The sequence below is a fragment of the Drosophila elegans genome, unplaced genomic scaffold (genome assembly GCF_018152505.1).
Source record: "Drosophila elegans isolate 14027-0461.03 unplaced genomic scaffold, ASM1815250v1 contig_476, whole genome shotgun sequence".
Lineage (NCBI taxonomy): Eukaryota > Metazoa > Arthropoda > Insecta > Diptera > Drosophilidae > Drosophila > Drosophila elegans.
The window spans coordinates 4,909,219-4,922,801 of NW_024545863.1; the positions used below are offsets into that span (position 1 = coordinate 4,909,219).

Below are 13,583 nucleotides of genomic sequence, written 5' to 3' on the forward strand. Positions count from 1 at the left end.
TTATTGTGCCAAAGGTGACTTTCATTATTTCCTTTGCACTTTTCATATCGCACACATCAGCGCTGTTGCGTATCTATGCAGAAAATTGAATTCCAGATACACCCAGGCTTCTGGGTTGTAATACTGCCCTGTCACCCCTTGTACAATTTAGGTCTGCAAATTGATTGTCTGGATTTAATATTAAGGATTAGACATCAACGCACAGCTGAGCAACGTCTGGCACTCCACTGGGGTCATGCATCATTCGATTGGAGGGCGTGGCCGGGCGTGTTTGGCAATAAATGAAATTGTGCTTTTTGCCTATATATCACATCAGTGGATGTGGAGCCCCGGCAAAATGTGTGTTTCTCTCTCAATTTCTACTTCATGAGCATAAATTGCATTTTCTGCAATTTTCCATTTCCATTTTGCTTAAAAATGGAAAGGCGGGCAATTGAGGCTGCCTAGGCCACGTTTTTTCAATATATCCATTGCTTTGGGTTTATTTTTATAGTTTATTCCTGGTTTACTTTTGTTGATATTTTTGTTTTCATTTTTGCCCCTTGCCGTGGAATCGCCGCAAAAGGCAATTTTCTCCAGCCAGGGGACTGCAACATTTATGGCGAAGACATACTATAACATACACATAACATATAGAGCCCAGCCAAACCGCTTAGATGTTGGGGAAAATTGAATTTTTAAAAATTGTCCTGCCAGCAGACTGAGGCTGAAATATGAAAGCTCCCAGTCAAGCTGAATGCCATGGCCCAGTCGAAATGCTTTGCTGAACCCAAGGAAAAACGCACACATGTTGCTGGCTGCACATCATCGAATAGTTCTTGTCGACTATCAGCAAAATCGATCCAATTGCCAGTCCTTACTTTTCTCATTTTTAGTTTGTTGTCTGCGTTGTCTGCGCTGTTTCGCAGTTTACTTGGTTTCCTCATCCCAGTCTTGCATTCTTTTCAAGTTGGATTTTGTTTAATTCGTTGTCAGAAATATGGGTCCATTGTCTGTTGCCGGTGCATTAGACTTCGTCTCTAATATTCGCAGCAATTTGTTAACCATGTTCTCTCTCATTTTCCATTTTACATTTCGCATTTCCCGTTTTCCCTTTGCCATATTTTTTTGTTTTGGATTTTTCTGTCTGAGTGTTGCACTTTTTCAATTTATCCTCATGCTTCCCGCTCGTTTTTGTTGCATATTTCATTTGCCGCCTTTTAGTTATAGCCATTGTTGTGCTCTATGTAAAATATTCAACATATTTTGCAAGTTCATTTTATTTTTATTTCTTTTCGAGCAGCGACGGCGGCAGAAACAATAAAATAAGTGATAATAAAAAATGAATTGCACATGCGGGTTAGACAAAGCGTTGGGTGTTGGGTTGGATAAACAACTCGAGCAACTGCAATAATAGTTTTTGATGCTGTCAAAGTAGCCTGCTGTTAGAAAAATATTATTGGTCATGGCACATTTACCATTTTTGGAACGTATGGGGATGGTTTGGCAATCAACAAGGCTATTTTTAAAGTTTTAAATAAGCCTCACCGTTTTATGATTAATTTATTAAAGATTTAATTTTACCTGTTTTCTACCCCTCAAGTGTATATAATTGTTTTGCTTACGTTAAAAATAAATATAAAACTATTAGCTTCAGTTACTTTTGCCTTTAAAACGAAGCTAAATCTTTAAGCCTCAATTTTCATCAGAAGCATCACTTTCTGATGCCCTAACACATATTCTGCAAAAAGGATTTGCATATTCCCATGGAGTTTAAAGAATTAACTCTATTACACTAGAATTGAAGGGGTCAGAGCTATTCCGCTTTGTCAAAAATGCCCTTGCAGCCCTTACTCAATTATGCTTCAAGTTCCGTTTCATTAAATACGCTTTTGTGCACTCCAGCCCCAAAACAAAGTGCTAGCACACATGTGAATGCTTTGGGCTGCTGTGGGGAAAAGTTGGCCAACAACAAGTCCGGAGCTGCTGACGGCTAACTACCAAACAGTCGAGCCTATGGCTCACACACACCCACGTCCTTAGCCCGTCTTTGCCCCTCCATGCACATGCACTTAAAATGCAAAAGGGCGTAAAATTATAATTGAGCCTTATACACTTTGCCCTCATAAGTATGCAATGGTTTATTTTTTTGTTTGTGCTTCTGCTTGTGAGTGTATGCGTGTGTGTGTGTGCGTGTAGACTCTTAATGCGACTGCAACCTTGAAACGAGCTCCACCTAAGCAACCCGCCCACTACATATGTGTATGCATTCTGACCCAATAGAAACCAATTTGCGAAAACAACAAGTACAATGGGAACAACAGAAAAAAGGACATCAATCAGTAGAAAATAAAAGGCGCACAAGGATCAGCTTTTCTACAGTCACGTTCATGTAATAAGAAACTTAAACTTGATTTCACAAACAAAGTTTTGAGTTTGTATAATAAATAAATAAATATTTAATAAATATTTTGAACATATGTATTTATTTTCTTTTTTTGTCAGAAAATAATATTATTTAGTTAAAAAACTTGAACTTGATTTGTATAATAAATTCCAGAACTAATGCTAATCTGTCCATGCTTTTAAATAAATGTTTTGCTGGTTTCATTTGTATTCCATTATTTTATAAATATTTTAGGTGGAAATAAATTATTAGAATATTTATTTTAGCACAAGATAAGCTAATGTTTTGATCGCAACTGTACATACATGCATATCGAAGCATATGCAAAATTGTTTTGCAATTGCAGCAGCTGGCATGGCCATTGTTTTTAACGCCGCTGTGTCCACAGGGTTACAACCACTACTGGAAAAAGTGCGCATCAATTATTTATATTGAATATTTTGCTTCGATTAGACTGCTCGCATTTGCCATTCAGCAGGGCCAAGGGCCGACCAGCCAACGATACATTACAAGTGGGCCAAGAACGAGGGCAAGGAAAGGGTTTGTGGAATTGGGGCCTAATGAAAGCCCCGATAGTGGCAGTCAGTTTTGCACACTTTCCCTTTTGCTCTGCATTGCACTCGAATCGAGCCGGTTATTGCGTTCTGCCAATATTTGTGGTGGGCGGTTGGGTTCGAGTGCTTTGCTTGGCTTCGTTGGGGCTTTGGCGGGGCTATAAAGAAAAGCTGTCAAGTCCTCAGCGTCATATGTCTTTCAGCATAAATGTCATCCGATACTTTGCACAAAGGATTCTGGTTCGGATGTTTTTGTCGCATTTTTTATTTGCCATTTCCCTTTTATTTGCTTGTGCTGGCAAGTGGATGCGGGTGTGGGTGCGGGTGCGGGTGTCCTTGTCAGGTTCACGCATGAATTGCCACTTACTGGCCAGGATTTTGCTGCATTGCAGGATGCGTAAATTGAATTTTGTGGTAAAGTGCAAATTGGCTAGTGCCATGCTCTCCCACAAAGTCAACGGATCGTGGGGCTTTTGTGCCTGTGCCTAAAGTCAGCACAGCATTTTCTATGATTACGGCGATTCGGAAATTTAAGACACTCTAGTCGGAGTCTGCATTCAATTTGGCGGCGTATTAAGTTTTCAAGCTGCAGCTTGAAACTTGGGAAATAAATTACTCGGCAGTCCGACAGTCTAACTGTCGGGCTCTACACTTTGCACATTTTCCAGAATTATTGCAGTCAATTGACGCGCTCCGCTTGCAAAGACTCCAGACACTCGGATCCGCTGCGATTTGCAGTTCTCCTTCTGTTCATTGGGTTTGCTTTTTTATGCTCCCCCCTGCATTTCCTGCAATTTCTTTTTTATCTTGCAATTGCAAGAAAATATTTTCATTTCTTAAGGGGCTTGCAGCTCGGTCCGCAGATTGGAGGACCAAAGGACCGAAGGACGACTTCAGGTCGATGCGTCACAGTGTCGAGGCTGGGCTTGGCTGGCCGGTACTGGCCCTCCTGTTCTCCGGCAGCCATCACTTGGCCGTAGTTTATTGGCCTGGCAAAAGTTTCGTGCCGTCACTCGAGCCGAAGCAGCCTGGGTGATTCAAGTTTCTGCAGGAGCAACAGCAACAGCATCGCAGCCGGCCATCAGCTCAACTTCAGCTCTAGTTCTACAGCTACAGCTTCAGCTCAGCTCAACCAGCTGGCTGACTTTGAGTGACGGCAGAAGCTGATGCTAATGCCCGGACTGAAGCCAAAGCTAAAGTCGGGGCCAATGGCCCAAGTTAGTCTGGCGCAATAGTTGCGCCATTGATTTAACTTAGGGAAAATTGATTTAATGCCATAATTCAGTGTCCAATGTGCCAACTGACTTTCAATCAATTTGACGCATAATTCCTGATGGATTTAATCGTAATGGATGATGGATTGCCGTCTGAGTGCGAGGCTCTCGAGCGGCAACGCTGCGTATGCGTAACGCAGCAATGAGAAAAACACTTTTAGCACGTCGTTTGTCGGCCCTAATACCTTGTAATTTATATTCGCTTAGCTTTATCGAACGCTGAACGCCGTGTTACCTGTGCCAGCTGATACAGACTTTTCATTAAGTTGCATCACATGAATCAATGTCCCGGGAATGGAGAATACTGATTAAAAAAAAGAGGAGCAAATCCAAAGCAGCGGTGGAAATCCCGCTGATATCCTGCTGTGGTCTACATCAAAGCCTTGGCTCCGGTCCGAGTATTTTTAATTTTAATCAAATGCATGACACATAACACCCCCACCCCCCTGAAGTGTCTGGCTGCCTTTTATTTAACTTGGCCATTTCAATTGCCGAGCAATTCCTTAATGGCTTGCTTTCGACCGGCTCCCTCCTTTCCACTTTCTGCTGTCCTTAGATGTAAATAAAAATGCATTGCACTGCCATTTCCTGTGAAAGCCAAAAGCATTTGATGTAACTCATTTCAGCTTATGCAGCGGCCACGTGACGACGACATTTTCACTCACCGCTTTTCGCCCCTTCTCATTTGTAGCGCTATTTGTATTTGTATTTGCATTTGCATTTGCATTTGTGTTTGTGGATGGGTTTCCTTTTATAAAAGGTATTTGCAGGGTACACGGGTATATTGTATTTGTGCAAATATGTGTGGCAGTATGAGGATTGCCACGTTGAATATTTTAGTTTTTCATTTGAAACTGGGGAAAACTCTAAGCTCAACCATATTTGTCCACATCATTGCGAAGCTAGAAAATATGAATATATTATTGTTCATTTTGGCAAAGCTATAGGGAATTAAAACGGTTAAGCAAGTCAGCGTTTTATTTAGAAGGGAAATCAAATGCTGTTTAAAATTTGAATCGACAAACAAAATTCAGCATAAAAAATAAAATAAAATAAAAAATAAATATGTGCTTTTTGTATGTCATTTTAAAAATGTATACAACTAGCTATTGCGATTGGGGTAACTTCCAGTCGAATCCATCGAGTGCAGCATTCTGTCTTTTTTATAATGTTAAGCTTCTGTCGTTTTTTGTTGCCCTGCCACGGTTTTTATATGTTTTTCTTCACCAAAGCTGTGTGAAATCAATGGAAGCTGTTTCATTCAGCCGTCGCCTGCCTTTCTCGTCATGGTCTTGTCCTGGTGGAGAACTGCCCCTCGACTGGCCGCCCTTGTCTGTGATTGCGCAAAGTGCGGTGTTGTCCTGCGAAAGCGTTTTATTTAAATATAGTATGCACGTGTGTACGCAAATATATATATATGCATATATATAGTGTGTTGAGAATGTGTGTGCGAGTGTGGTGTCAGGTAAACCGTAACGTTTTAAATCTGCTTGTCCGACACTCGGCTTCCGCCCTTCCGCATTTCCTCCCAGCCAGCACTTCCCAGCCAGCGGCCCCGTATTTGTGTCAGTGCCGTGTAGATCGCTTACAGTTGGCATAAAAAGGGATGCCAACAAAAACAGGCAGCACGACATGTTAAAAACTGTTTTATGCACTGCCAGAACGAGCTGGAATAAAATAAATATGCTGGCTGGCTGGCTGGCAGTCTGCCTCAACGGGTGTGGTCTTTTCGTTTCGTCCTGGAAAACGCAAAAGTGCCCACGCTTCAATGCGTGTATCTGTCGCACCGGCCGCTGCCCCCAAAATGCTTTTAAAAATGATTTTTACAAGCCGCACAAACACATGTACTAAAGTTATACGATAAAGCAATCGCAGAGAAAACAACCAAAAACATTGTAAACTACACAGAGAAAGGCAAACTGTTTTTTGCCTGAATAGTCAAGTAAGCTAAGCCGACCTGAACTGTACTGAACTGCCGATTTGCAATTTTCGGCTTTGGGGCCAAAGGGTTTTTCGGCTAAATGAATGTTGCCCCACCGTCGCCTCCAGTTGATGGTGATTGATTTTTTTTGATTGATCGCCTGATTGATTTAACGCGTTGATTTTGGCCGATCTCTCTCAGCAATGATGGGGTTTGCATTGCGCCTGGTCCGTTTCGTTAAACTAATAAAAAACTATGCAGCAAAACAGCAAAGCAAACGAAAGGGGGAAAACCTTCGAAGCGGCTTAATTGAAAAGCGGCTCGGCCTAAAAACTGAGCAGGCACTGGGGAAGAGTTTTAGCCCACCTTGGGGGAAATCTTGCAATTACGCTAAAAGCAATTCCCGACGAAACTCCAAAGAGTTAGCCGGGAGTGAACCCTTAGCATTTGGCTTTCACCGACACAGACATCGACACAGACACAGACACAGACTAGCAGAGGCACATTTGCCACCTCTAAGGCAGGCCCACAAATTTTTATTTAAAGCACTTTACCACGGGATCGTGTTGGCCTCGCTTTTTCCCCACTCTCCTCTCGGTTTTTTTTCTATCTCTGTGTGAGTCGTACAATCAACTTAAACTAAGATTACAAGCGCCGCCCGCTAAGCTGTGGAAAAATGTGTGCCAGCGACCAGCGAAATGGAGGTGGAGTCCTGAGTCCTTGCTGTGGCGGTGCGGGAAATCCGCAAAACCACTCACCGACAGTCAGACAAACAGACAGACGACTCCCGCATCCGCAGCCCCTCAAGGCATACGCATGCTATTTGTATTTAAAATGGAATTTACCTGGGGTTTTGTCACTTCTTTTAGCAGGGCTTTTAATTTGATTTAATGCGTCTACGCGTGCCGCGTCCTGGAAACTCCTTTTTGTTGGCTGGAGACAAGGACCTGTTTGTGGCCCCCAGGTAAATGTTGTTCTCGTAGTTGGCCATTTGTGCGAATTAAGTTTTTGGCGGCACAGCGAAACTAAACGATTCCCCTGAAACCCAGAATCCAGCATAATGCCCAAGTGAATTGGCCAAGTGAAAACTTGTGCGGCAGAAAACTATGTACAAACTCAATTGCAAATGTATGCCATCATGATATGCCGGCACTGTTGTTGTTTTGGGAAAAATGCAAATTAATTTTCCGCAGGCTTTTTGCTGTGGTACCCATTAAATATGAGCGCTCTGCATCTTCGTGGCACTTGCCTTGGCCTCCATTTTCGGTTTATGTAAATCCTGCCAAACTGCCGCTTCCTCTCCAGACATTTTGAGAAACCGACCTTTTCGCTGCACATCAAAGACAGCCTTAGAGTATTTTCGCCAGCGGCTAGACTTTGAACTTGCTGCTCTGAAATGGTGGCTTATGGGTCTGGGTCTGGGTGTGGAGTCCTTGCTCTTGGCTCTCGGCTCAACCGCAATTAAAACAGATTTCTTGTTTACGATGTCCTTGGCGAATTTGTAAATCAATTCTATGCGTATTTTAAGCAATTAATTTTCCTGAATTTTAATTGACTTTGCCATCTGCCCCTTACTCCCTTTGGCCTTTCTGCCTGTTTGTTTGTTTGTTTATATACTTGTTTTCCCTTAACTTTCTCTAGATAGTCCACAAAATTGGTAGTTGTTGTGGTTATCAATATGTTTCCTTTGCGGATGGTCTAAATTGATTTTGGAGCTAAGCGCAGTGCATGTGTACTTAGATCATTTATGTCTAATCCCCCTTCAACTTGTCAGCTTTCCGAATTTCTGCTTACAAAGGTGACCACAGCACAGAAATAGCCTGCAAGGGAATTCTTTATCTGCAGTAATGGAAAAAGTTAATTGAAATTAATAAAACTAAATGCACACAAAGTGCAATTTATAATGCTTTTTAGCTGCAGGTGAACTATTATGGCAAAGCAAATATTTTGGTTTTCAATTCTCTAATTTATTCTATTCTACTATTTTGTGCAATAATTTCATTCTGCATGTTAATTTTTTGTCAATTTGTCAACAATGTTCAGTTGTCTTACAAAAGCAACTACCAAAAAAGATAAAACAGCCACCTAATTAAAAAAAATAAATTTACTTTCAGTATTGTGCAGCACTTTAATAATATATATATTTGTTTGTTTATTCGCATTATGACAGAGAACAAAAGCAGTTGGTTAATTATGACATTTTTTTTCTAAATACAATGTCTAAGAGTACAAATTGCACAGGATTTTTCATTGTATTTTATTTTTATTTGTGGTCAATCTGTCAGCTATATTAAATTGGCTCACTAAAGTAAAAACGGAAAATGCCAATTTAGCCATCTGAAAATATAAAATATTAGTACATTTTCAAAAAAAAGTCATGTAAATTTGAAGTCTACCTTAACGTTTGTGCTCGTGGAAATGGGAAAAACTGAGCCAGCTGTAAAAATAACATACTTTTGGGAGTTAAACAAAAAAAAGATCAATGAGGTCTTGTATCTTCGACTTGTGTTAAGCCAGTTCGAATGAAATATAGCAATCTGCAGAAGTTCACAATCCGATTTAATCAGGTCGCAAAGGAAGCAGAACGGGAATGTCTGCATCATCAGACCGTTTATATAGGCCACTGTGGCCAAACCTGTCCACAAATCGGCGAAATAGAATAGATTTATCATGGAGAATCCTAGAGGAAGGCCGATCAGAAGAAACTGGACTAAGATAGTGCGAGCGATGACAGGATGAATCATTTGAGCGCATCTGAAATATTGATGTTAATATTAACTAATCATTTCTCTTCAACGTAATCGTTACTCGTGAATAAGTTTGTGATCCTTGATGCTGCTGATCAAATCCTCCATATTTTCGTTTTCGCTCTTGTCGGGATCTGTGCACAGTTTCTCGACCCTCATTCGCAGTAGTCTGATGTGAACTCTCAGCATAAGTCCGTACAGCACGGGGTAAATATCGGTTAATAGCGTTTGCGACACAGAAAACAGCATAAGTAAGGTCTCATGTGTGGCAGCCATCCAGAAACTCGTTGCTGAATGCCGAAAGTCAATAAATGGGACATAGATGCGCCAGGGCAGCACTCCCGAGAAAGCAGCCGAGAGGAAAGTGGACAAGGTATATCCGATATACATACAGATATAGATGAGGTAGGCCTTGTTGCAATTGACCACCCATTTATGAACCTCAAGGCGCTCCACAATTGCAGTGCAGCGATTGTCCATTTGAATAAGCAGATTTTTGGCCTCGCGAAATCGCCACAGGTGCACCCGCAAAATTAGTATTTTTAAAGGCGTACCGACGGAGTTAAAAAATAGTTGCAGAACAGTAAGCAATTCACTGGGATTATAGTTTTTGATATCTATAACAAAACTGATTATGATTCCGATCGGCAGGTAGTAAACACACCAGGAAATAAGGAAAAATGCCATCATGCTGTACACAAACTGGTACTTTGGTGGAGCCATCCAACCCAGCACCGACATACCATACTCAAAATACTGAAAAGCCTCGCCTGAAGTCAAGAGATCCGTTGGAGTTGGCTTTCGCAAATATTTAAAAAACATTTCGCTTCCTTGCGGTCTTCAAGTTTGACCTAAACTGATGTGGCAATTGCCAAAGACTCTGTATTTATCTTAGCCAATGGGTCAGTTGTTTCGTTCGTTTCCTTAAAAATGCAAATTTAATGCTTTTAGTTCCCACGCTGTCTACGCACAAGAATCAAGACTTTTAAATAGTTCCCACGCTTACTACGTAAAATAATCAATTATCGTATAACAGTTGGTTATTGAACTTTTATTTCTGCTGTGAATACAAGAAATGATGTTATTTGTTGAATTTCTGATATTGTAATCACCTGCAATGCGTTTCTCAGCTTGAATTTCAAATTTGTTTTGCTTTCCACACTATTTCTCCCCAGGGCCGTATCATTAAGTAGGCAACAGTTTTACCCACAATCGACCATTCGGTTTTGGCCATACAGATGTAAATGTCTTTGAGGCATGATTAATGCATGGATGTGTCTGTACTTTTAGCATATACATTGCGTAGCCGACATGTAGGCCACCGTTTCACTTCCCAGCCATTGTCTGACTTGCGTTGTCGGCAGACGCGTGTGTTCGAGTTAATTTATAGACTTATCAACACTTAATCACCGGAAAAATGGCATGGCGCATGTGTAAAACGCACAGAGTGCCACGCATGTTGATTACGGCCGATGTCTTTGGCCATATAGTATATTTCACCCGGAGATGAAGTCAGAGACAGAGACAGAGACAGAGACCCACAACCCACAGGCTTAATAGTTGTTAGTTAGTTGTGCGTGCGATGGCTCAGCGGCCCGGACTGTTGCGCTGCGTAACACATTTGCCGTAATTTATGCTTTATAGCCTGGCCAGATATGAAAAGTCTTCTCGCACACACACGCATCACTACAGCATAATATCTGGGGCTATATTTTTCCAGCCGCTGTTCAACATGTTGTCTTTTATGCCATTTTCTGCGGTTGCCAAGTCAACTGTGTTCAGACTCTGGCCCTGATATTTAGGCGTGCGTATAAATAACAGGGTCTCCGACTTTTTCGCATACTGTAACTCTTGCTGCGACTGTAACTGGGAACCGGGGCTTATGTTATTAGATTTACTGCGTTGCTGATGCTGATGATGCGACGGCCATAAAATGGCTGACATTCAAATAAACCGCAAAGAGTTGACTGCATAATTAAAGCGGCACACAATGACCTTCAATCATGCCTGGGCTGGCTGGGCCAAAAAGTTCATTAGACCGTCTTCTCCGGCCATCCTATAAGCTGGCAATTGGCCAGGACAATTGTTAACCATTTCAGCGGCTTGGATGCACCACGTTTGCTGATTCCAAACACAATCTGCCTCTGGGCCTAATGATTGCGGCAACGTGACGCATCACTGTTTCGTTTATTTTTTTCCTGATCTGAGCCTTATTGTTGGCCATTTGGGACAAACGCGCCATATGTGTGCGATGGCTGGCCAAGTGAAAGGCGCCGCCTGATGAACTAGTGTTCCTGGATCCTAAATTGATTTGCTTAAAAGCGTGTGTGTCTACGTGCCCAGCTTTTCCTACACTATTGATTCGACTAGCGGGTACCTTATTACATTTTTCATTCCTAAACGTGTGCTAATTGCTTTTACGCAGCAACCTCGTAACCAAAGTCCACTCATCCGAAAGAGCACGGTTATGGGGCTCGGTTTAGCTTGCCAGCCAGAGCCATTAAAAATTGATTTATTTTTAATTATCAGTGACGTGCGGCGCAATAATAAATAAACGTGAAAATTTATTGCAACGTCAAAAGCGACGGCCGGCAACCGGCGACCTCAAAAATGGCGGGTGTGTGTTTTTGTGTGTGTGTGGGGCAATGTGTGTATTGTATAGTATGGATCCGCATACATGCTGTATGCTTTTTGCAAAATATTTAGAATGCTAGACCGAAATTGTGGGTGAATGTGAGTGCAGGCCGAGGGGTGTGCGGAAATTGGGTGTTGAGCCCAGTAAAACTAGGCAAATCGAGTTGTTGGCATATTTTACAAACACTTTGCTAATGTTGGCGCTTGTCTAACATATTTTTAGTTGCCTCTGACGATGATGTTGCCTGGTGTTCGCTGCCGATGGTTTTTGCTTTTGCTTTAGTTCCTATTATTATTAATATTATTGCAGCTGTCGCTCATGCCCAAAATGTGAACAAAAATGCTGCAAAAATTCTATTATCATATCCATAGTTGGGCCAGCCGTTTGACAACCGATGGGCCAACAACATTGTCACCAGAAATATTTTACTAATTTATTAACTCGGGCGATGCCCCAGTTGGACGAACGGAAAATGAGGCAAATATTTGTCAGACTGCTGGAAGCGCTAATGTGAACCACCACCGCGTGAATGTGACCTGTTTGTAAGTGAATTTTTGCAAATTTGAGATTTCTAATGCCGTTTTCCACCGCGTCCATCAGTGGCTCGTTTGCCCATTTGCAGACACAGTTGAGGACCGCACCCATTGTGGTTGCCCCTTTTTGTGGCCTGGCGCGTTTAATGAATTTTTCATGTCATCAATGTTGAACCTTCGACCATTGACCATTGCCCCGTCTCAATTATTCACCACCCATCGCATTTCGACCCCCAATTCAACTGTACTTACCGCATGCCCATTCAAATCAATTTTTGATTTGGTAGATATACATCTTTTATTCATACGGTTAAGGAAAGTTTGGTTTTTGTTTGCGAAAAATTGTAAATTTATTTCCACCAACGAGATGGCCAGGATGTTTTCATATATCACATGGCTTTGTGGGAGGCAGGGTATGATGGGTGAACAATTTTAAATGGAAATGTGTAATTCATTTTTATTTTCATGAAATATTAGTTGAAGTTGAATTTCATGAAATTATTTTAAATTTTATTACAATTACATTTTATGTGTATTAACATTTATAAACTTTTTCTCTTTATAAAATTCCAGTGAGGAAGATTCGTGAAATTATAAATGTTGTTTGTAATCACTAGATCAGGTTTTTTTATTTTATAATTATAATTCTACAGTTGTATAGAAATTTGAGCGCAAATCTATTTGAAACCCAGCTGGTAATGCGTGGTCGAGATTTTTAGTTGAAATGCATTTCTTCGCTATTTATTCGAGTCCCTTTCGCTGTCACTATCAGCAGTAAATATCGCTCGCTGATGAGAGCCGCACAACGCGGCAATATATTTTATTCACATGCCAGTTTTTGCTGCTATGCGGTAATTGATACGCTAAACTGCATAACGCAGATTATGACGTTGGAAACACTAAAATGAATTATTGCACTGAATGCCAGTCAATGAATGGAAACGGGCGGAAAGGACGTGAAAATAAAATGCACAGCACAACAAAGGAAACATTTAAATATTCCGCAGAAGAAAAAATGGCCACTATGATTATTATTGTTGTTATAATTATTATTGTATTTCACATTAAATTTGCATGCTATCATGTAGTTATGCGTTCGTTGCAATTTAATTATTCACATTATCTACTAATATTTATTTAATTCTATTTATTTTATGCTCTTTTTGTTGGCGCTGTGGAATTTAATATTTTAACTGGCATATGTACGATATTCCGATGTGTGTGTCTGTGTGTTTTTGTGCGTGGTGTAAAAAGTTTAAAAAGCAATTTAAAAATAAAATTTATGAATTGTGTGCACATAAAATGCAAAAGCCAAGCGTAGAAATGGCAATTGCTCCTTTGGCCAGAAGGTAATTAGAATTCATGACACGCTTATGAAATATCACACATACGCAGTGTGGCAAAGACGCTGGTTTACACCCTCCCCTCTTCACCCTATTCCTTTTCTTCTACTGCGTCTTCTCTTGCTCCATTTTGATTTACGGTTTTCAAATACACACGCACAGTACGAGCGGCAATGCAAAGTAATTTATG

General features: G+C 41.0%; 2 protein-coding genes across 3 annotated transcripts in view; one reads left to right on the plus strand and one right to left on the minus strand.

Moving 5' to 3' along the window:
- LOC108137378 (obscurin) overlaps positions 1 to 13,583 on the plus strand; it is a 123,004-nt gene that overhangs the window by 38,618 nt on the left and 70,803 nt on the right. The window lies entirely within an intron of this gene.
- LOC108137351 (odorant receptor 98a) lies at positions 8,383 to 9,704 on the minus strand. The gene is made up of 3 exons (XM_017258986.1): positions 8,944 to 9,704; positions 8,532 to 8,889; positions 8,383 to 8,472 (listed from the first exon to the last, which is right to left on the minus strand). The coding sequence occupies exons 1-3, from the start codon at positions 9,702 to 9,704 to the stop codon at positions 8,383 to 8,385; spliced, it is 1,209 nt and encodes a 402-aa protein (XP_017114475.1).

What these genes read in the sequence shown, in the direction of transcription:
- LOC108137351 (XM_017258986.1), bottom strand. Translation starts at nt 9,704, where the DNA reads ATGTTTTTTAAATATTTGCGAAAGCCAACTCCAACGGATCTCTTGACT. An exon ending in GATCACAAACTTATTCACGA is followed by an intron (nt 8,890 to 8,943) that starts GTAACGATTACG and finishes TCAATATTTCAG; the next exon opens with ATGCGCTCAAATGATTCATC. An exon ending in CCACGAGCACAAACGTTAAG is followed by an intron (nt 8,473 to 8,531) that starts GTAGACTTCAAA and finishes TTATATTTTCAG; the next exon opens with ATGGCTAAATTGGCATTTTC.